Source organism: Mauremys reevesii, linkage group 13, assembly GCF_016161935.1.
Source record: "Mauremys reevesii isolate NIE-2019 linkage group 13, ASM1616193v1, whole genome shotgun sequence".
In the NCBI taxonomy this organism is placed as follows: Eukaryota; Metazoa; Chordata; order Testudines; family Geoemydidae; genus Mauremys; species Mauremys reevesii.
Genome location: NC_052635.1, coordinates 19,235,196 through 19,257,868, shown reverse-complemented (window position 1 = coordinate 19,257,868; position 22,673 = coordinate 19,235,196). Strand labels below are relative to the sequence as shown.

General features: G+C 43.2%; 1 protein-coding gene across 6 annotated transcripts in view; it reads right to left on the bottom strand.

The window, feature by feature from the left end:
• RALGAPB (Ral GTPase activating protein non-catalytic subunit beta) overlaps positions 1 to 22,673 on the bottom strand; it is a 142,874-nt gene that overhangs the window by 46,064 nt on the left and 74,137 nt on the right. For 4 of the 6 annotated variants that reach the window (XM_039498169.1, XM_039498168.1, XM_039498171.1 and 1 more), the window contains 6 exons: positions 22,082 to 22,196; positions 21,169 to 21,319; positions 20,182 to 20,246; positions 19,845 to 19,977; positions 17,103 to 17,236; positions 10,092 to 10,274 (listed from right to left, as the gene is read on the bottom strand). In XM_039498169.1, the coding sequence (XP_039354103.1) occupies positions 10,092 to 10,274; positions 17,103 to 17,236; positions 19,845 to 19,977; positions 20,182 to 20,246; positions 21,169 to 21,319; positions 22,082 to 22,196 (781 nt within the window). The remainder of the gene's footprint in view (positions 1 to 10,091; positions 10,275 to 17,102; positions 17,237 to 19,844; positions 19,978 to 20,181; positions 20,247 to 21,168; positions 21,320 to 22,081; positions 22,197 to 22,673) is intronic. The other 2 variants (XM_039498170.1, XM_039498172.1) reach the window with 1 other exon arrangement.

The window sequence follows — 22,673 nt, the reverse complement described above, 5'->3', positions numbered from 1 at the left end:
AAGAAAGCTTTTAATTGAAGAAAGAAAAGAGAAGAGAGAGAAAGAGAAGAGAGAGCCAAAGAGGCTGACCACCGGAAGGCTTTGGAGCTCCACAAAGAGGCCCTGGAATTAGAAAAGGCTAAGCAGGATGGAACAGCCAACCCTAACAACCCTTCTCCAAGTACTGTTACCCATCCCAGGAAATTCCCCACCTACAAGGCAGGTGATGATACTGAGGCCTTCTTAGAAAATTTTGAAAGGACCTGCCATGGGTACAGCATCTCTGCAGACCAGTACATGATAGAGCTGAGGCCACAGCTCAGTGGACCCTTAGCAGAGGTGGCGGCTGAAATGCCTAAGGCACAAATGAACGATTATAAACTTTTTCAAACCAAGGCCAGAATCAGAATGGAGCTAACCCCTGAGCATGCCCGTCGGCAGTTCAGAGCCCTAAGGTGGAAACCCGATGTGTCATTTACCCGACACGCCTACCACATTGAAAAGAATTGGGAGGCCTGGATATCAGGAACAAGTACTGAATCTCTGGAAGCTCTGTCCTTCCTAATGCAAATGGAGCAGTTCTTAGAGGGTGTTCCTGAGGAAATAGAAAGGTACATCCTAGATGGGAAACCCAAAACTGTAACCGAGGCGGGGGAGATTGGAGCCAGATGGGTGGAAGTGGCAGAAAAGAAAAAAACTACTAGCAAGGGGAGCGAATATCAGAGGGGGCAAACCGACAATAAACCCTATCACCGTGGGCAACACAAGACCCCACCTACAACCCAAGGAAAGCCCCAGACACCCTATTGTCCCACCTCACCAGTCTCCAGCAACCCACCTCAGCCCAGTGATGTTTTAAATGTAATGAACTGGGACATATAAAGGCCAACTGCCCCAAGAACCCCAACCGAGTACAGTTCATTACACCACCATTACACCAAAGATCCCCAGGCCCAGATGCCTCTCAAATACCCTCGGAGAGAAGGGAAACCTTGAGAGTGGGCAGAAAGAAGGTTATCGCGTGGAGAGACACCGGGGCCCAAGTGTCAGTTATCCACCAATCCTTAGTGGACCCCAAATTCATCAACCCAAAGGCCCAAGTGACAATTCACCCATTCATGTCAAAATCTTTAAACTTGCCTACAGCTGAATTGCCTGTCCAGTACAAGGGCTGGTCAGGAAGGTGGACTTTTGCCGTCTATGACAATTATTCCATCCCCATGCTACTGGGGGAAGACTTGGCCAACCATGTGAAGCTGGCCAAGAGGGTGGGAGTGGTCACCTGCAGCCAGGCCAAGCAAGCTTCCACACCCATCCCTGTTCCTGAACCGTCCACCCCTCTGTGTTACCAGAGACCCAGACAGAGGTGGTGGAACCAGATCCCCTGCCAACGACTGCAACAGCCATAGTACATCCAGTCCCAGAACCGGAACTGGAAGAGCAACCAGCACCAGAACCGTTGCCAGCACTGACGCCAGCGCTCACAAACCCATCTACCACTCCAACGCCAGAGAGCACCAGCGGGCCTGAACTGGCAGAAGCAGCAGACAACCCTACCCAAGAGGCTCAGCCAGAGCCTGAAATATCACCTAACGCACCAGCGGAGAGCGGTTCACAGTCAACGGAAACAACCTCATCACCTACATCGCTTCCACAGGGACCAAGCCCAAGTCCACAGTCTAAGGAGGAACTGGTGTCTCTAGCCTCAAGGGAACAGTTCCAGGCTGAGCAGGAAGCAGATGACAGCCTTCAGAAAGCTTGGGTGGCGGCACGGAGCACCCCACCGCCTCTCAGCTCTTCTAACCGATCCCAGTTTGTTGTAGAACAAGGACTTTTATACAAGGAGACTCTTTCTGGTGGACACCAGGAAGACTGGCATCCTCAAAAACAGTTGGTAGTTCCAACTAAGTACCGGGTAAAGCTTTTAAGCTTAACCCATGATCATCCCAGTGGCCATTCTGGGGTGAACAGAACCAAAGACAGATTGGGGAAGTCCTTCCACTGGGAGGGAATGGGCAAGGACGTTGCTAATTATGTCCGGTCTTGTGAGGTGTGCCAACGGGTGGGAAAGCCCCAAGACCAGGTCAAAGCCCCTCTCCAGCCGCTCCCCATAATTGAGGTCCCATTTCAGCGAGTAGCTGTGGATATTCTGGGTCCTTTCCCAAAAAAGACTCCCAGAGGAAAGCAGTACACACTGACTTTCATGGATTTTGCTACCCGATGGCCAGAAGCAGTAGCTCTAAGCAACACCAGGGCTAAAACTGTGTGCCAGACCTTAGCAGACATTTTTGCCAGGGTAGGTTGGCCCTCCGACATCCTCACAGATTCGGGAACTAATTTCCTGGCAGAGACCATGAAAAATCTGTGGGAAGCTCATGGGGTGAATCACTTGGTTGCCACCCCTTACCACCATCAAAGCAATGGCATGGTGGAAAGGTTTAACGGAACTTTGGGGGCCATGATACGTAAATTCGTAAATGAACACTCCAATGATTGGGATCTAGTGTTGCAGCAGTTGTTTTTTGCCTACAAGGCTGTACCACATCCCAGTTTAGGGTTTTCACCATTCGAACTTGTGTATGGCCACCAAGTTAAGGGGCCATTACAGTTGGTGAAGCAGCAATGGGAGGGGTTTACGCCTTCTCCAGGAACTAACATTCTGGACTTTGTAAGCAACATACAGAGCACCCTCTGACACTCTTTAGCCCTTGCTAAAGAAAACCTAAAGGATGCTCAGGAAGAGCGAAAAGGCCTGGTATGATAAACATACCAGAGAGCGTTCCTTCAAAGTAGGGGACTAGGCTATGGTCTTGAAGGCGCAACAGGCCCATAAGATGGAAGCATCATGGGAAGGGCCATTCAAGGTCCAAGAGCGCCTGGGAGCTGTTAACTATCTCATAGCATTCCCCACCTCAACCCTAAAGTGTACCATGTTAATTCTCTCAAGCCCTTTTATTCCAGAGACTTAAAGGTTTGCCAGCTTACAGCCCAGGGAGGAGATGACGCTGAGTTGCCTGAAGGTGTCTACTACGAAGGAAAAAGTGACGGTGGTGTGGAAGAGGTGAATCTCTCCACAACTCTGGAACGTCTGCAGCGGCAACAGATCAAGGAGCTGTGCACTCGCTTTGCCCCCTTGTTCTCAGCCACCCCAGGACGGACTGAATGGGCATACCACTCCATTGACACAGGTAATGCTTACCCAATTAGAACCCCACCCTACCGGGTGTCTCCTCATGCCCAAGTTGCTATAGAATGGGAGATCCAAAACATGCTACAGATGGGTATAATCCGCCCCTCTACCAGTGCATGGGCATCTCCAGTGGTTGTAGTTCCCAAACCAGATGGGGAAATACGCTTTTGCGTGGACTACCGTAAGCTAAATGCTGTAACTCGTCCCGACAACTATCCAATGCCGCACACCGATGAGCTATTGGAGAAATTGGGACGTGCCCAGTTTATCTCTACATTAGACTTAACCAAGGGGTACTGGCAAGTACCGCTAAATGAACCCGCCAAAGAAAGGTCAGCCTTCATCACCCATGCAGGGGTGTATGAATTTAATGTGCTTCTCTTCGGGCTGCGAAATGCACCCGCCACCTTCCAAAGACTTGTAGATGGTCTCCTAGCAGGATTGGGAGAGTCTGCAGTTGCCTACCTCGATGATGTGGCCATTTTTTCTGATTCATGGGCAGAACACCTGGAACACTTGGAAAAAGTCTTCAAGCGCATCAAGCAGGCAGGACTAACTGTTAAGGCTAAAAAGTGTCAAATAGGCCAAAACAGAGTGACTTACCTTGGACACCAGGTGGGTCAAGGAACGATAACTCCCCTACAGGCCAAGGTGGATGCTATCCAAAAGGGGCCTGTCCCAAAGTCAAAGAAACAGGTCCAATCCTTCTTAGGCTTGGCCGGATATTACAGGCGATTTGTACTACACTATAGCCAAATCGCTGCCCCACTAACAGACCTGACCAGAAAGACACAGCCAAATGCAGTTAAGTGGACTGATGAGTGTCAGAAGGCCTTTACGCAGCTTAAGGCAACACTCATGTCTGACCCTGTGCTAAGGGCCCCAGACTTTGACAAACCATTCCTAGTAACCACAGATGCATCTGAGCGTGGTGTAGGAGCAGTTTTAATGCAGGAAGGACCGGATCAAAACTTCCATCCGGTCGTGTTTCTCAGCAAGAAACTGTCTGAGAGGGAAAGCCACTGGTCCATCAGTGAAAAAGAATGCTACGCCATTGTGTATGCCCTGGAAAAGCTATGCCCATACGTTTGGGGACAGCGCTTCCAGCTACAAACCGACCATGCTGCACTAAAGTGGCTTCATACTGCCAAGGGAAACAACAAAAAACTTCTTCGATGGAGTTTAGCTCTCCAAGATTTTGATTTCGAAATTCAACACATTTCAGGAGCTTCTAACAAAGTAGCTGATGCACTCTCCCGTGAAAGTTTCCCAGAATCAAATGGTTAAAAATTGTTCTTGAACTTGTAGTTTTACATAATTAGTAGTATATGTAAAGGTGCATGTGTTTTATTAATCTGTTTATTCTAAAGTTGTAGGAAGAAATCACCGCCAGTGTGGTTCCACACTGTCTGAGATTTGGGGGGCGTGTCATAAACTGATGGTTAAGGGTTAATGTCTCTTTTACCTGTAAAGGGTTAAGAAGCTCAGTAAACCTGGCTGACACCTGACCAGAGGACCAATGAGGGGACAAGATACTTTCAAATCTTGGTGGAGGGAAGTCTTTGTGCTCTTTGTGTTGTTGTTGTTGTTCGCTCTCGGGACTGAGAGGGACATCAACTCAGACTCTCCAAATCTTTCTAAATCAGTCTTTCATGGTCCAAACTTGTAAGTAGCCAGGCAAGGCGGATTAGTTTTAATTTTGTTTTTCTCAATTTGTAAATGCTTCTTTTGCTGGAAGGATTTTTACCTCTGTTTGCTGTAACTTTGAACCTGAGGCTAGAGGGGATTTCCTCTGGGCTATATGAATCTAAGTACCCTGTAAAGCATTTTCCATCCTGATTTTACAGAAATAATTTTTACCTTTTCTTTCTTTAATTAAGAGCTTTCTTTTTAAGAACCTGATTAATTATTTTTTCCCCTTGTTTTAAGACCCAAGGGGATTGGGTCTGAATTCACCAGGGATTGGTGGGGGAGAAAGGACGGGGAATGGTTAATTTCTCCTTGTGTTAAGATCCAAGGAGTTTGGATCTGTGTTCTCCAGGGAAGGTTTTGGGGAAACAGAATGTGTGCCAGACACTGATCTCTGGATGGTGGCAGTGTTACCAGATCTAAGCTAGGAATTAAGTTTAGAAGGGTCCATGCAGGTCCCCACATCTGTACCCTAAAGTTCAGAGTGGGGGAGGAAACCTTAACACCCTGCCAGAACAAGAGATGCAAAACCCGCAGACATATTTCCACTGCTACAATGATCAATACCTCCCACAACCCACCTTTCAAGATTCCTGGGTCCTACACATGCCTATCATAACATATGTTGGACCTCATCCAGTGCACTAAGTGCTCCAGAAACAACTATGGGGGTGAAACCAGAATCACTACACACTCAAATGAACTCACAGGAAAATAATAAAAGACAAAAGCACCCAATCACCTGTGGGCGAACACTATTCATGAAGCGCTCACTTGTGACAAAGTTTCTCCTCTACCTTGGTGGGTCCTGAGCTTATTGGTGGATTTGCTCACCTCAGAGATTCACCATGTGGGTCAGGAAACAGCCCAGAGACCTTCCCCTCTGGTAGAAGCCACAGTCCAGGCCAATTCCTCCTGTGTCTGATCAGGAGTTGTGAGGTTTGTGGGGAACCAGGGTCGACCTCTACCCTGGGTTCCAGCCCAGGGCCCTGTGGATTGCAGCTGTCTAGACTGCCTCCTGGTACAGCTGCGCGACAGCTACAACTCCCTGGGTTACTTCCCCCTGGCCTCCTCCCAACACCTTCTTTATCCTCACCACAGGACCTTTCTCCTGGTGTCTGATAATGCTTGTACTCCTCATTTCTCCAGCAATATGCCTTCTCACTCTCAGCTCCTAGTGCCTCTTGCTCCTGGCTCCTCACGCTACAAACTGAAGTGAGGTCCTTTTTAACTCAGGTGCCCTGAGTAGCCAGCCTGTCCTAATTGATTCTAGCAGTTTCTTCTTAATTGGCTCCAGGTGTCCTAATTAGCCTGCCTGCCTTAGTTGGTTCCAGCAAGTTCCTGCTTGTTCTGGAACTGCCCGTTACCTTACCCAGGGAAAAGGGATCTCCTTAATCTGGGACTAATATCTCTGCCTTCTAACACTCTCCTGTAGCCATCTGGCCTGATCCTATCACACACTATATATCTGACCTATCAGTCTTCATTCTCAAAACTGCACAAGAGTTTCAAAAGAGAAGTCTGGGAGCTTAAATCCGTAACTGTGCTAAATACTAAGAATCATGGTCTTAATACAGACACTAGATTGATGGCTTATTACAATAATCTGCAACCCACTACCCCCCCCCTCTTTTTGTCCTAGACTGCAGGGGTGTTAATGGATCACTTCACCTTGAATGATCCCTTAGAACATGTGCTAACTACTTATGCTAAACTATTTGTTCGACCTTGCATTTAAACTGTGACACGCCTTTCCTGGACCTAAAGAAGAGCTCTGTGTAGCTCAAAGATTTGTCTCTCTTATCAACAGAAGTTGGACCAATAAACAATATCATCTCACCCATCTTGGCAGGACCAAATACTGTCTAGACAGTAGAAAGACATGAGGGCAGGGGACTGGACTCGACCTCTCGAAGTCCCTTCCAGTCCTAGAATCTATGAATCTATGAATCATGTATTGTCAATTCAAATGAAGTTCTGCCATGTGAGTTTTGCTGATCAAGTAAATTTTGAGGCTCTTGCCACTGCTAGAAGACTATCCCAACTGCACACATACATGGTAGAATGCAAAAACCTAAGCCCTCAAAAAAGCTTTGACGAATTTGTACAAAAACACATTATAGAAGAATGCTGCTAAATTGTATGTACAAGTTAAATTATATACCATTTCTTCACAGTTATATATGTGGAACACAACAGAGGGGATGTTATTAGGAGAGTGATCCAGAAAAAGTCTCTTATAAAAATATTTAAGCAGACATGCATTAAATGCATTTCAGAGAGATTGTGTCATGCGTCTGATGTTTTAAGCAGAATACCAGTGTTGCAGCTCTTTTCCATAATTTCTACTATTTCTTCACAGTCAGCTTTTCTTCTTTAAAGTTTCTAGCCCTTGTACTTGCAAAGAACCTTCATAATGTAAAATGAAACCCTTAGCTTGCTCATTCAGCCTCAATGAAAAAGCTACAACTAAATAGCTAAGTAGCATCAAATCTATTGAGACACACAAGTTGTGAATTAGTGCATCCATAGCTGTGACTGAGAGAAGGGTTGCTGGTGACGAGGCCATTCTGCTGAACTTTCCTGAACTGCAGTTATGTCACATAAAAACCCAAAGAATGAAAACTTTTCTTTGTGAGCTGTTGCAAGGTAGGCTGTAGCTCCCAGTGTTGTTGTAGAAGGGTCAAACTTGAATATTCCAGGGGAGAAATATCGTTTGCAGTAGAACCTCAGACTTATGAACACCTTGGGAATGGAGGTTGTTTGTAACTCTGAAATGTTTGTAACTATGAACAAAACATTATAGTTGGTTTTTCAAAAGTTTACAACTGAATGTTGACTTAATACAGCTTTGAAACTTTACTACATAGAAGAACAATGCTGCCTTGCCTTTATTTTTTTAGTAGTTTATGTTTAACACAATACTGTACTATATTTGCCTTTTTTATTGGGGGTGGGGGGGTTTCTGCTACTGCCTGATTGTCTACTTCTGGTTCCAAACAAAGTGTGCGGCTGACTGGTCAGTTTGTAACTCTGGTGTTCCTAACTCTGAGGTTCTACTGTATCTTGTAGAGGAAAGCCATGGAATTTACACATGGTTTACTAACACACATTGAATTCCCTTCTATCTGGGGAGCTATAGCAATTTTTCCCCCTTATAATCCAGGAAATTCCTGATGATACACTGGTCTGCACAAGATACTGCCAAGGAATAAGGTGCCAGGCCTCTAACAGACCTAAGATGGCTAGGTGACAAAGCTCTGCACTGCTGCCATCCCACGACAGTGGCCTCTAAAATATTTTTAAAGGAATTAAAGACCACCTCATGAATCCAGAATGAGCTGGATTATATGGAATGTAAAGTGATGATCTGAGTTAACTGCATATAGTCAATGTGTGATCAATGTTAAAAACCTTCAATGTGTGAAAGAACACACAAAATCCACTGAGACCATTCTGCCAAAGACATAACAGCTCAGCCCCCAATTCACTGGGGAAAGCCATTTGATAAAAATGAAAACCTTTTAGGACTCTGACCGCTAATGGTGTATAAGTGCTACTTCAAAATACAGATCTTCATATTGCTGCGTTGAGATTGTGGAGCATTGGCAGTGTGTGTATTTGTGCACACACCTAGGCTATAACTGTTTGTGGGTGCACATTAAATATTGGCCCAGAGTGTTCAAAATATGCAGATGCAGAGACAAACTGATTTAAAACAACAAAATATAAGGAGCACTGTCACCATAATGGGTGAGCTCCTCAGCTGAGGTAGGTCAGTACATCTCCACTGAAGTCAATAGAGTAATCTGCCCCTCGAAGAATGCCCTACACTTCTATTTAAGCCTACTCTTGCTAACCACCACCTAAGACCATGATTCCCAAACAAAACACTGTTTACAGAACATCGTTAAAGGTGACCAAAGGATTTTTTTTTTTAAACTCGGCGTATGTTCTTTTTTTGCTTCTTTATGATGAAGTGGTGTTTTTTTCCTCCTGCTTATTTTATCTCAGAAATTTTATGGAATGTCAACTCTGCTCTCCTTTCAGTTTTGCTGAAGAATTTGTTGTGGGTCTCAGAGCTTGTTTACTGTAAGCTCCCACACCTTAATTGAAGGTTTAAGGATGCTGGATCTTTAAGGAAGGCTTCCTTTAGCTAAAATGTTAGGCATGGAAGTTAAATGGGGGTTAACAGATAAAACAGAGTGAGATGAGATGGGTGAGGGAATATCTTTTATTGATATTACCTCATCCACACCTTGCCTCTCTAATACCCGGGGACCCACATGGCTACAATCACACTGCATAAAACAGTTTTAAGTAATCTGACTAAAAATCCCTTTCTCCTCTCAGTTATTTGACTTTCATTTCATGACTCATCACATCATCATTTCACTAGTTCTCAAGTTATCAATCTCCCAGCCTATGCAGATGAGAGTGAGCAATGAAGGATTGTGGAGCATTGGGGAATTAGCTAGAGCCCTCACTTTTTCATTTTTGGATACTTGTGAAGGTTGTTTTTAGGCACAGATTTTTGTAAAGAAAGTGAGTGAGTGGTTTGTGTGGGTTAGTTGGACTTCACCTAAACACAACTTCAACTTAACTCCCTGACAGAAAGTGAGTTTGAAAAGATTTTTCCTGTCTTTTCAATGAGTGCCAAAATTTTAAGTCGGTTTGTCAATAAGGTCTGACAGAGAGGAGTCCTGTTCAGACACATCTGTCTCCAAGTCTCCTCTCCATGCCCACCCCAGGTACCCTCTTCCCCCTTGTATATCTATGCCCTCTTACCCCCTGAATTTGCTTTCAACCTCTCACAGCCTCCACCCATTCTGAGACCAAGGAGCACAGCTCCATGACACCCCTTTAAGCCCCTACAATTCCAAATCTGTATTCCCCCAATCTAACCCCATTTTCATAAGTCCCTCAGGTGGTTCCATTTACCCCAATCCCCTATATCTTCCCCACCACCAATGCATTTCACCGTTCTCCTACCCCTCACCCCACTCTCCATGCCCTCTCACCTCTAGCAACACAACTTAGAGTCAGACAGAAGTTAGTTTATGTTTATAGGATTTCAAATTAACTGCATTTCTTTAACGCTAGAAATATACACATGAAAAGTACCCAAGAACAGGTGGTTTAGATGTGCAAGCCTTCTAGCACAGAACAGCAAGAATTTAATTTACCCTACAAACTTCCCTCCATTAAACAGGAACAGCACAGATCCTCTCACCTTCTCATCCATCATGTCGGGATGTTCAGTGAGCCAGACACAGAGGCATTGAAATGCTGCAACGATCATGGAGTGAAGATCTCTAGAGTGGAGTGGAGCTGGACGGCTGCACTGGTACACAATGTAACTGCATACTGAACTGACAGCTCGCTTTCTGTCAGCTGAATCAACAATCACCTTCACCTAAGTAAAGCAAGCAGTGGAGACACTATCAGCTGAGAATTTCTTCAGGAACTCTTTCAGAAAAGAGAAAACTTGTTTTAGTGCTTCTAAATGCTAAGAAATACAAAACAGTTGAGCGCCGCTCTCTAATATACAGGAAAGCACTGTGAGTAAGACACGTTTAATGTAATGCTGATGTGCAATGGAACACCAAAGTCACAGTGAAGAGATTGTGCACGAATCCTACCGCAGTATGTACTGGTTTACATCTAAAGAACTGAGGACACCAGCTGGTTTACTAGTGGACTTGCTGCAAGATGGATTTCTGCTTAGCTTCCTTATTTTGGAACTTACGGGTTGTCACCTCTCTCATGCAGGTAATTGGACCTATCCACTTGTCTGGGTTTTGGCATCACTAACCTCTGACAACTCTCTTTTGTGTGACTTCACTCCAAAATGGAACTTTCTGCTCTCAGCCTTCAGTTAACATCGCAGCTTTCTCGCAGGAAAAGAGGAAGTGAAAGGAAAGCAGTCTGTGGAGCAGATCCTTTCAGCAGTAATTACTTTGCTTCTTTCGCCAGGCCCCTCTCTGACTAATTAGTGGGAAACTCCCCAACATATAAATGGGAAGGAACTTCTGGCCTGGTAGGACAACCATAGAGCCAGAGTCCAACATCTTGGAAGCTAGCGAACAGTACCACAAACTAGGGGGCAAAGGTTGGCTTGATACAGAGTTAAAGATGAAAAACTGTCCTTCTGTCTTCCCTCCTCCCAAATTGGATTGCTCTAGCCATACAGCTAACACTGATGCAATCAGCCCACTTGCATTTCCCTGCTCCCTATAATTTAGCCACACCTTAGAAACTTCTCATGTAACAAGGCAGTCCCCGGTGCCTAGAAGAGGGAGCTACAATTCCTGGCCTCAGACAGTACTTTGCCTGCTAGTGTATACATCTACATCATGCCTATTTAGAAAAGCTGGACAAGCACAAGTCCATGGGGCCGGATGCACTGCATCCAAGGGTGCTAAAGGAGTTGGTGGATGTGATTGCAGAGCCATTGGCCATTATCTTTGAAAACTCATGGCAATTGGGGAGGTCCCAGATGACTGGAAAAAGGCTAATGTAGTGCCCATCTTTAAAAAAGGGAAGGAGGAGGATCCGGGGAACTACAGGCCAGTCAGCCTCACCTCAGTCCCTGGAAAACTCAAGAAGCAGGTCCTCAAGGAATCAATTCTGAAGCACTTGGAGAGGAAAGTGATCAGGAACAGTCAGCATGGATTCACCAAGGGCAAGTCATGCCTGACTAACTTAATTGCCTTCTATGATGAGATAACTCTATGATGGCTCTGTGAGTGAGGGGAAAGCAGTGGACATGTTATTCCTTGACTTTAGCAAAGCTTTTGATATGTATTCTTGCCAGCAAGTTAAAGAAGTATGGGGCTGGATGAATGGACTATAAGGTGGATAGAAAGCTGGCTAGATCATCGGGCTCAACAGGTAGATCAATGCCTCCATGTCTAGATGGCAGCTGGTATCAAGCGGAGTGCCCCAAGGGTTGGTCCTGGGGCCAGTTTTGTTTAGTATCTTCATTAATGATTGGGAGGATGGCGTGGACTGCACCCTCAGCAAGTTTGCAGATGACACTAAACTGGGAGGAGTGGTAGATACGCTGGAGGGTTGGGGTAGGATACAGAGGGACCTAGACAAATTAGAGGATTGGGCCAAAAGAAATCTGATGAGGTTCAACAAGGACAAGTGCAGAGTCCTGCACTTAGGACGGAAGAATCTCATGCACTGCTACAGACTGGGGACCGAGTGGCTAGGCAGCAGTTCTGCAGAAAAGGACCTAGGGGTTACAGTGGATGAGAAGCTTGATATGAGTCAACAGTGTGCCCTTGTTGCTAAGAAGGCTAACGGCATTTTGGGCTGTATAAGCAGAGGCATTGCCAGCACATCGAGGGATGTGATCATTCCCCTCTATTCGGCATTGGGGAGGCCTCATCTGGAGTGCTGTGTCCAGTTTTGGGCCCCACACTACAAGAAGGATGTGGAAAAATTGGGAAGAGTCCAGGCGAGGGCAACAAAAATGATTAGGGGGCTGGAGCATATGATTTATGAGGAGAGGCTGAGGGAACTGGGATTATTTAGTCTGCAGGAGAGAAGAATGAGGAGGGATTTGATAGCTGCTCTCAAGTACCTGAAAGGGGGTTCCAAAGAGGATGGCTCTAGACCAGGGATAGGCAATCTATGGCATGCGAGCTGATTTTCAGTGGCACTCACACTGCGTGGGTCCTGGCCACCGGTTCAGGAGGCTCTGCATTTTAATTTAATTTTAAATGAAGCTTCTTAAACATGTTAAAAACCTTATTTACTTTACATACAACAATAGTTTAGTTATATATTATAGACTTCTAGAAAGATCTTCTAAAAACGTTAAAATGTATTACTGGCACATGAAACCTTAAATTAGCATGAATAAATGAAGACTCGGCACACCACTTCTGAAAGGATGCTGACCCCTGATCTAGACTGTTCTCAGTGGTAGCAGATGACAGTACAAGGAGTAATGGTCTCAAGTTGCAGTGGGGGAGGTCTAGGTTGGATATTAGGAAAAACTTTTTCACTAGGAGGGTGGTGAAGCACTAGAATGGGTTACCTAGGAAGGTGTTAGAATCTCCTTTCTTGGAGGTTTTTAAGGTCAGGCTTGACAAAGCCCTGCGTGGGATGATTTAGTTGGGAATTGCTCCTGCTTTGAGCAGAGGGTTGGACTAGATGACCTCCTGAGGTCCCTTCCAACCCTGATATTCTATGCCTCTGTTGGTGGGGGGGGGACAGCTCTGAGCCCAGAGACAGGCAGCCTTTCCTACATCCCAGAGCTGGATGTCACACAGTGGGGCTGCTGTTAGAGACTGTCACACCTTCAACTTGCGTGTCATTGAAGACTTTCAATTCTCCAACTGTTCTGAAGGCTGGTCTCAGGCCAAATCATCTCCAGTGATTACAACAGACTTCCCAATGGCACTCTGATGGTTATTCCCATGTTGAATTTGGATTCTCACATCGGCTGGTATTTTTATTTATTTACTGAGTACCAAACAGTGTTAGTGATGTCCAAGACACAAGTTGGGGCAGATCCTAGCCAAAGAGCTTATGTCATTTATTATGCAAGGACTTAATTGATATTATGTACGTGGGGACGTCTGGATGGAGGTCACTAGCTGACTACAGAAGGCAACAGTGGCACCAGAACAGGAAGAAAAATGGCTGCTCTGTGGGAAGGAGACCTCAGGCAGTACATAGTGCTCCACCCTCACCCAGTCCATCAAGGTCAAGAACCAGTATGCTGTACTGGCAACAGGAGGAGATGATCAGACCTCATGGATGAGGAAGAGAAGCCATCTCCCCCAAGGCTGGGAGGCTCAGGGCCACCACCCCTAAGAGGAGACAGCATAGGGTGGGGGTGATGGTGATTCCCCCCACCCCCTTCGGAAGGGGATGGAAGCATCTATCTACCAACCTGACTTGCCATCCCAGGAAGTTGCTGCCTGCCTAAAGCCTGTATCCAAGACATTACAGAAAGATTGCCAAGGCTCATCTGTCTCTCTACTGCTCTCTTATTAGTGGGCACTAATAATAATGCCAGATGTAACCCTGAGCAGATCTGTAGTGACTACAGGGCTCTTGGAGCCAGGGTGAAGGAATCATGGGTGTATGTGGTATTATCATCCATCCTCACGGGTAAGGGCCCAGGCAGGGGCAGATGCATTCTGGAGATGAACACGTGCCTGCACAGATAGCATTGACAGGAGAGCTTTGGCGTCTGTCAAGGTTCCTCCCCCACTCTGAACTTTAGGGTATAGCTGTGGGGACCTGCATAAACACCTCTAAGCTTAACTACCAGCTTAGATCTGGTCTCGCTGCCACCATCCAGATTTCTGAGTACCTGGAACATTCTCTTTCCCCTCAAAACCTTCCCCTCCCTGGGAGAGACTTCTTCACCAAGTTCCTGGTGAACACTGATCCCACCCCTTGGATCTTAACACAAGGAGAATTTAACCATCCCCCCTCCTTTCCCTCACCAATTCCTGGTGAGTCCAGATCCAATCCCCTTGGATCTTAAAACAAGGAAAAATCGATCAGGTTCTTAAAAAGAATGCTTTTAATTAAAGAAAGAAAGGTAAAAATCATCTCTGTAAAGTCAGGATGGAAAATAACTTTACAGGGTAATTAGATTCATAGAGCCCAGAGAAACCCCCTCTAGACTTAGGTTCAAAATTACAGCAAACAGAGGTAAAATCCTCTCAGCAAAAAGGAACATTTACAAGTTGAGAAAACAAAAATTAAACTAACACGCCTTGCCTGGCTGTTACTTACAAGTTTGAAATATGAGAGACTGATTCAGAAAGATTTGGAGAGCCTGGATTGATGTCTGGTCCCATTTAGTCCCAAGAGCGAACTACCACCAAAAAAAAAAAAAAAAAAAAAGCACAAACAAAAGCCTTCCCCCTCACCAAGATTTGAAAGTATCTTGTCCCTTTATTGGTCCTTTGGGTCAGGTGTCAGCCACGTTTTCTGAGCTTTTTAACCCTTTACAGGTAAAAGGATTTTGGTGTTTCTGGCCATAGAATCATAGAGTATCAGGATTGGAAGGGACCTCAGGAGGTCATAGTTATGACAGCTTCCTTGACCATTAGATGAACATAATTTGTTGGGAAATAGTCAACATGGTTTTTGTAAAGGGAAATCATGCCTCACCAATCTACTAGAATTCTTTAAGGAGATCCAGTGGATATAGTGTATTTAGATTTTCAGAAAGCCTTTGACAAGGTCCCTCACCAAAGTCTCTTAAGCAAAATAAGCAGTCATGGGATAAGAGGGAAGGTTCTCTCATGGATTGGTAACTGGTTTAAAGATAAGAAACAAAGGGTAGGAATAAATGGTCAGTTTTCAGAATGGAGAGAGGTAAATAGTAGTGTGCCCCAGGGGTCTGTACTGGAACCAGTCCTATTTAACATATTCATAAACGATCGGTAAAAGTGAGGTGGCAAAATTTGCAGATACAAAACTACTGAAGATACTGAAGTCCCAGGCAGACTGTGAAGAGCTACAAAAGGATCTCACAAAACTGGGTGACTGGGCAACAAAATGGCAGATGAAATTTAATGTTGATAAATGCAAAGTAATGCACATTGGAAAACATAATCCTAACTATACATATACAGCGATGGGGTCTAAATTAGCTGTTATCACTCAAGAAAGAGATCTTGGAGTCATTGTGGATAGTTCTCTGAAATCATCCACTCAATGTGCAGCGGCAGTCAAAAAAGCAAACAGAATGTTGGGAATCATCAAGAAAGGGATAGATAATAAGACAGAAAATATCATATTGCCTCTATATAAATCCATGATACTGCCACACCTTGAATACTGCGTGCAGATGTGGTCGTCCCATCTCAAAAAAAGACATATTAGAATTGGAAAAGGTTCAGATAAGGGCAACAAAAATGATTAGGGGTATAGACCAGCTTCCTTATGAGGAGAGATTAATAAGACTGGGACTTTTCAGCTTGGAAAAGAGGCGCCTAAGTGGGGATATGATAGAGGTCTGTAAAATCATGAGTAGTATAGAGAAAGTAAATAAGGAAGTGTTATTTACTCCTTCTCATAATACAAGAACAAGGGGCCACCAAATGAAATTAATAGGTAGCAGGTTTAAAACAAACACAAGAAAGTATTTTTTCACACAAGGTACTGTCAACCTCTGGAACTCCTTGCCAGAGGGTGTTATGAAGGCCAATACAATAACTGGATTGAAAAGGGAGCTAGATAGATTCATGGAAGATAGGTCCATCAATGGCTTTTAGCCAGGATGGGCAGGAATGGTGTCCCTAGCCTCTGTTTGCCAGAAGCTGGGACTGGGTGACAGGGCATGGATCACTTGATGATAATAATCTCTCTGTTCATTCCCTTTGGGGCACCTGTCATTGGCCACCGTCAGAGGACAGGATACTGGGCTTGATGGACCTTTGGTCTGACCCAGTATGGCCGTTCTTATGACCATGGGATGCTGCTCCAGGATGGAGGACGGCTGGGAAAGATGGGGTCCACCTGCTCAAGAAGGGGAAAAGCATCTTTGCACACTGATTAGACAACCTGGTGAAGAGGGCTTTAAATTAGGTTAAAAGGGGCAAGTGACAATTGCCCAAAGGTAGGTATAAAAAAAGATGGCTTGACAGATAGCTGGAGTTTTTTTGGGGGTAGGGAAAATGGTAAATTACAATAGGGTCACAGGAGTAATAAAAAAAGAGAAATACAGTGGGAGGAAATCTGCTCAGCATCTGGACTGCTGCAGGGAATGCCAAAATCCAAGCTAGTGGATTGATCTAACTACTCAACTGGGAAGAGGGGAGAAGCAGCAAGCCCAATTAGCTTCAGACTGAGGAGCAGAAATACAAATTTCAAAAAGAAAGATACTATTTCCTTATTAAAAATATAATATGTATATTTTCAGTTTACAAGAATGACTGTTTTCAGGGCAGAAGGAAGGGGAAAAGCAGTATGTGGCCTTTACAGCAAGGATTTTTAAATGGGCTCATTGCCCTGGTAGATTTTCCAAGCAGTGAACTGCCCTGGAACTGCAGTGGTAGCCTTTTAAACCAAGGTTTCTCATTAAAAACCTGAATGTGTTATACAATTATCTAGTCCGCAAAATCATTCCAAGAATAGCAGCAAAACATGCTTCATATTTCAATCAACAAAACTCTTGTTTCTTTTTGTAGGACATCTTGTGGCTTGACAGAATCCCTGAATTATTTAAAACCAGAACAAGTGAAACTTCAGCTCTCACCTTTGCCAATCCAGAAAGAAGCTCTAATGCAGCTAGTGAGATACTCATGTCCTGTCTCCACTGTGAGTTGAGTCTTTGTGTTACCAGATGAATACTGCGAATCAGTAGTCCAGCCGCTGTATCTGTATTAAGAGCTAGGATATAATCCCAATACCACATCCCACAGGGAGGGAAAATAACTAAGCATTAGTAACAATAAGCAAAGCAATCTGTCAGGCACAGGCCAAAGCAGCCACAATAAGCACAGAAAACAAAATTACACAACACCTCAGAAGCTAGCAATTTAGTAAATTTCACATGGATTAATTAATTGGTTTATAACTCCAGCATGTTATATATCTAAATCAGACTAGCTTCTACTCTCAAAGCATACTCTCTTTCTGCATATGTACACATTTTACCAGATTTGCCATTTGAATGTAGTTAGAATAATTCATCTGAAAACACATTTTAGGTGTCCACTGCATGCTGCATAATACTAGCTACTACATTTAAATTGTGGAGCTGTGGAATGGCTAACAGCAGGTTTACTTTATACAGAAACTTTTTGCTATAGTGTTTCTAAGTTTCTGTAAGAGTTCATAGTTTGAGTACTTATAACTTCAACTAATTAAGACATTAATATGATGTGCAAATATTACATAGTGTTCTACTTAAAATACATATGCTGAAAATTACTATAGGATTTCATAAAGATTAGCTCCAGGCATTGAGAAAATTAATCCTGGGGAGAAAAAAAGATGCAACGGCACTACAATCATTTCCAAACATTTGATTTTTCTGCACCACAGGCTTGAAATTAAATGGTACGTTTTCAGTATCTGCTTTCTTTATAATTTCATATTTGAGGGTCATTTAGGTTCAATTTGTTAAGACTGGAGTAGGGGAAAAAACTGATTTCAGAAATGAAAGCTGTTGGGACTGGAGCACCCACCAAAAAAAAAAAAAAAATTAGTGGATGCTTAGCACCCACCGGCAGCCACCTCTTCCCCACCCAGCACCTCCCATCCCTCGCCAACCCTGCCAATCAACTCCTCCCCCTCTCTCTCAGTGCCTCCCACCCACCATGATCAGCTGTTCAACGGTGTGCAGGAGGCACTGGAGGGAGAGGGAGGAGCGAGAATGGGGTGCACTCAGGGGAGGGGGCTGAACTGGGCAGGAAGAGGCAGGGTGGGGCCTGGAGCAGGGGCAAGAAGAGGCGGGGCAGGGGTGGGGGCTTGGGAGAGGGATAGGGTGGGGGCAGGGGTGGGGCCTGGAGCAGAGTGGGGTTTGAGCACCCCTGGTGCCCAGAGGAAGCAGGTGCCTGTGACTAAGAGAGAGAGGAGAATTATGATGGAAAAAATGAATCTTCATTAAGAATACATATCACACATTTAAAAAAAACCAAAACAAAAAACAGGAATTCTTAGTAAGACATTCTTTGGAACACTAGTAACAGAACTCAAAGTATCAATTATAGTTAAAATTTGAAAATAGAGCATCCTGATTCTTTTGAACTTTCCTTAGAGGCTCCAGATGAAAAAACTGTGTTTATGAGCTTCCCAAATTATGTTTCTATTCTGAACACTATATTTTGTCTGTATAGGGTACAAGAATCCAATAAAATCAATGTTAACAGTGCTAAAAAGTCTTTGGCCAAAACATTATGAAAGTCAGTCTTTAGACTGTATCATAGTCACAGAATTCAGTAACGGATACATAGAAGAAAGGTCACTATGAACCCTACAAACAGATACTTTGCATAAGACATGCCAAAAGCACTTGTCTCAGTGCAAACTCATACCAATTAAAACATGCATATTAAAAACAAACCCATGTGCTGAAAAAGCAGCATTCAGATATCAAGTAAGCCATTTCCAGACAAACTGAATTCCTGCACAGATACAATTCAACAGCGGACATGAAACTTCGAGCATACATTGATTTCCCCTGCCATTGAAGTCAATGGAAATACTCATCTTCAATGGTGTAGGACCTGGCCCCTAGACTCTACATCTTTAGTAGACAGCATACTAAGGTGGTCTGTTCTCAGGTACATCTGGTTAACATTAATGATTTAATCAAAGACCGACAAATAGATACAAATGGGAATCCAGGCTTTCACTAAACTCAGCTGGATCACTGCATACTGATTTAGTACGGGGTGGATTTTATTATAAGGTCAAACAAACTCCAAACTATATCAAACTAAAGCAAAACAAAATTTTAACATATTATATATCAAGTGATCTGTGTAGCTGATGTCCTGTTTTAGAGGACTATAATTAATTTTCAAACCAGAATCCTTTTAACTATGATTTAAGAATGGCAGATCATCAACTTGCGTAAATTGTCACACCTGAACCAAAATCAATGGAACTATGGCAATTTAAACTACCTGACGATCTGCCCCAGTATCAGCTGCAAATTGTAAGAGGCTCAAAAACTACATTACAAAGATAAGCAGTTTATTAACTTCTTTCCCATTTTTCATAAGCTTTCAAGCTCACTCTACTATTATAAGAATACTAACAAAATACCTTATAACAGGACTGAAAGCTAATAGATAAATACAAATAGGAGCAAAATTTAGCAGTTAACGCCAGATCCAAAGGGCTACCCACAATACCCATCACCTCTGGTTGAAAATATCCTTCATACATCTAAAGGTCTCAGTAAGTCAAACACAACCTGGAAAGGAGTTTTGTAAAATTGGGATATAATGGCAATTTAAAAAAAAATAAAAAAAGCTTCACTCCTTACCGTAATCTCTTAGAAGTGCTTGTGCTGGTCTCTCACTATCTGGAGTTGTGGGCTCTGTGCTTCCTCCACTTGCTGTACTAATGCCACTGTTAGTGCGACGGTGGTTTTTCAAAAGGTTATTTTCGCCACCATTCTGTAAATTGAAATCAGCATGAATGAGGGACAAGACTGTATAGGTTAGTGGTTCTGCATATCTGAAAACAATCTTAGAAGATGTACTTAGAAGAATAAAAAGGCAAAACCTAATGGAATCAGCTTAGATATCTTGGAAAAAGTAGGTATAATACAGTAATATGTTTTTCTAAAAAAGTTCATCTTTAACACAAAAAAAACTCACCATTTCCATCTGACAGCCAATGGCTTCTAAAAGTGCTGAGTCTTGAACAATATTTAACATCGCTCCTGCAACATTAAAACACAAGAGGTGAACTGCTTACAGTTCAAATGTGTGAAAAGCAGTGTGTGTGCTGCTTAAATCTATAAAAATGTGTCAGTGCTCACTTTTATAAAAGATCTGTTTAAGGGTTTATGATAGCCACAAGAATTTGCTTCAGACTCTGAAATTCAACACAGAGGGTGATAGACTAGCTCAGATTTTGCTATACATTATTTTAAATTCACTTGGCTTGACAAAAGTTCCTTATGCTCCTCTCAACTCGGAAAGGCCTTTGTTTTTTAATAAAGCTTTTTTTTTGTTTTTAAATCTTAACTCCTTCTTCATTAAAAACTCCCTGAACTCAACTCCGAAAAAGCTGTCCACTCTCTGCAAGCATAGAAAGTATGGAGATGGGATTTTTTTTAATGCACTGCACACACTACCTTTACAAGGACAAGGCATCAGACACTGATTTAAAAGGAGCTGGGCAGGGACCGACTTTGACTATGTGTATGTACAGCACCTAGTTCAATGGGTCCTGATCTTGACCCTATCCTCTAGGTGCTACAACAGTCCTAGTGACAGATAAATATAACTACATGTTCAGAGGGCTCAATGAACTAGCTGTGCGGACGCAGTATCTATGATTTCCCCATCTGTAAAATGGGGATAATACTTACTAAACATTACTGGGACAATTTTAGTTGTCTATCGGAATGCTTTCACAGTGAAAAGTGCAACGTAAGTGATTTCTTAAGCAAAAGAACTTAAGGCTGGAACTTTGTCTCTTTCCACTTGCATAGCAGCACATAATTGTTTAAGTCCTACATGATCCCTGGTAGTTTGCACAGTATTCTGTTGTATAATATTGAGAACTCAATCCTAGAGTTCAGGATTTTTCTTATAATCCAGCATAAAACAAAAAATAAATAAATACATTCAAATAACCTAGTATCATTTGAGTGTTGTTGGGGTCTGTTTCAGTTTGCAAAGCTCCTATTAGTATATTCACAAGCCTCAACTTCAAGGAAAGGAAGGTTACTGGTTTATCATATGATGATGAGCTGTCATCATTGCTGAATTTTCCTTCCAGGACAACCTGAAGAAAGAATAAATTTCCTTTAATATCAATTAGCATAGACATGGATTTGATAATCTCAGAGCACTTGCATCGTTATTTGATTGGTTTTACTATTAAGTAATTTAACTAACCCAAAATGAAAGTATTTGTCTCTCTGCAGCATTACCAACATCTGTGATGTACCATATTATTTCTTCTGTAAGTGAAGAGCTGGATACAAGAAAGTTAGTGCTAAATGGAGCAGTTAACTAGACAGCAAAATTGGCCTTGGTATAATTGCAGCATAACAAAGAAAGCAGAGTAAGTCAAACTCCATCGGAAGATGGAGGAACCTTGTGGATTTTTAAGATATTCAGACTTTGAATATCCTTAAACTAAACTGGCCTGACATCACACGTGAGCACAGTAATATCCTAACCTACACTTTTCTTCTCTCTCTCCACAAGTACATCCCTATTGCCATAATTTCTTACCCTGAGGATGGAGGTACATCCCTTGGGAACCTTTATGGAGGCTGTTCTTATATTAGCCAGAGGGAATGCTGGAAAGCAAGGTATACCATCTGCTTTCACTTCCCCTACAGCCTGATAAGAGTTGAGCTTGCTGCTTCAACAGCCCTAACAATCTGGAAGACCGACCAAACCTGTACCCTTTTGTGCAGAGGACAAACCACAGGACCATTGAGTCAGCACTGCAACGTCACGTGTAACATTCGTAGATTATTTCTGAAAAATGCTGACAAAAATAATCTCACAGAAATCAATCATGCTAATTCGTTACCTCAGATTTTATGGTCCCAAAATGATGAGGGAGAGGCAATAATGACAGCAAAATATTGATAGAGGATCTTCTCAGCTCTGTAGGGTTTACATAGGTTTTAAACTTTGAGAGCTCTCTGCCAATAAGAAAAAGCGTTAGAAAGTTAATCAATTTTTCACAGGAGTTTGGAATTAAATGTAATTCCATACAGATTAAATTTACAAGCACAAAAGATGCTTAACAAAAAGCACACAGTATAATATGGTATCTATTTCACTTTGGGTTTAGAAGCCTTACTTTGTGTTATCAATGATCGGACTTTGAATTCATATATGTCATTTTATTTTTTAACAGAAAGGTGTATCTGTAGCTCTGGCTTCAGCATAACAACCTAAGACTTTAGAATTCAACTTTAACAACCTCGGCTTTAAGAATTCGAGCTTTAGAGCCAGAAAGACCCTCAAGGCGAATCCTCCAACTGCAACATGAAACAGTTCAACAGCTTGATATACAATGCAGTAATGAACTAATAAGTTCCACAGAACCATGTGTGATGGAGCAAGGCCGGATGGCTATAGGAAAGTACTCAGGAACAGGTATGTTAGCCCCAGGC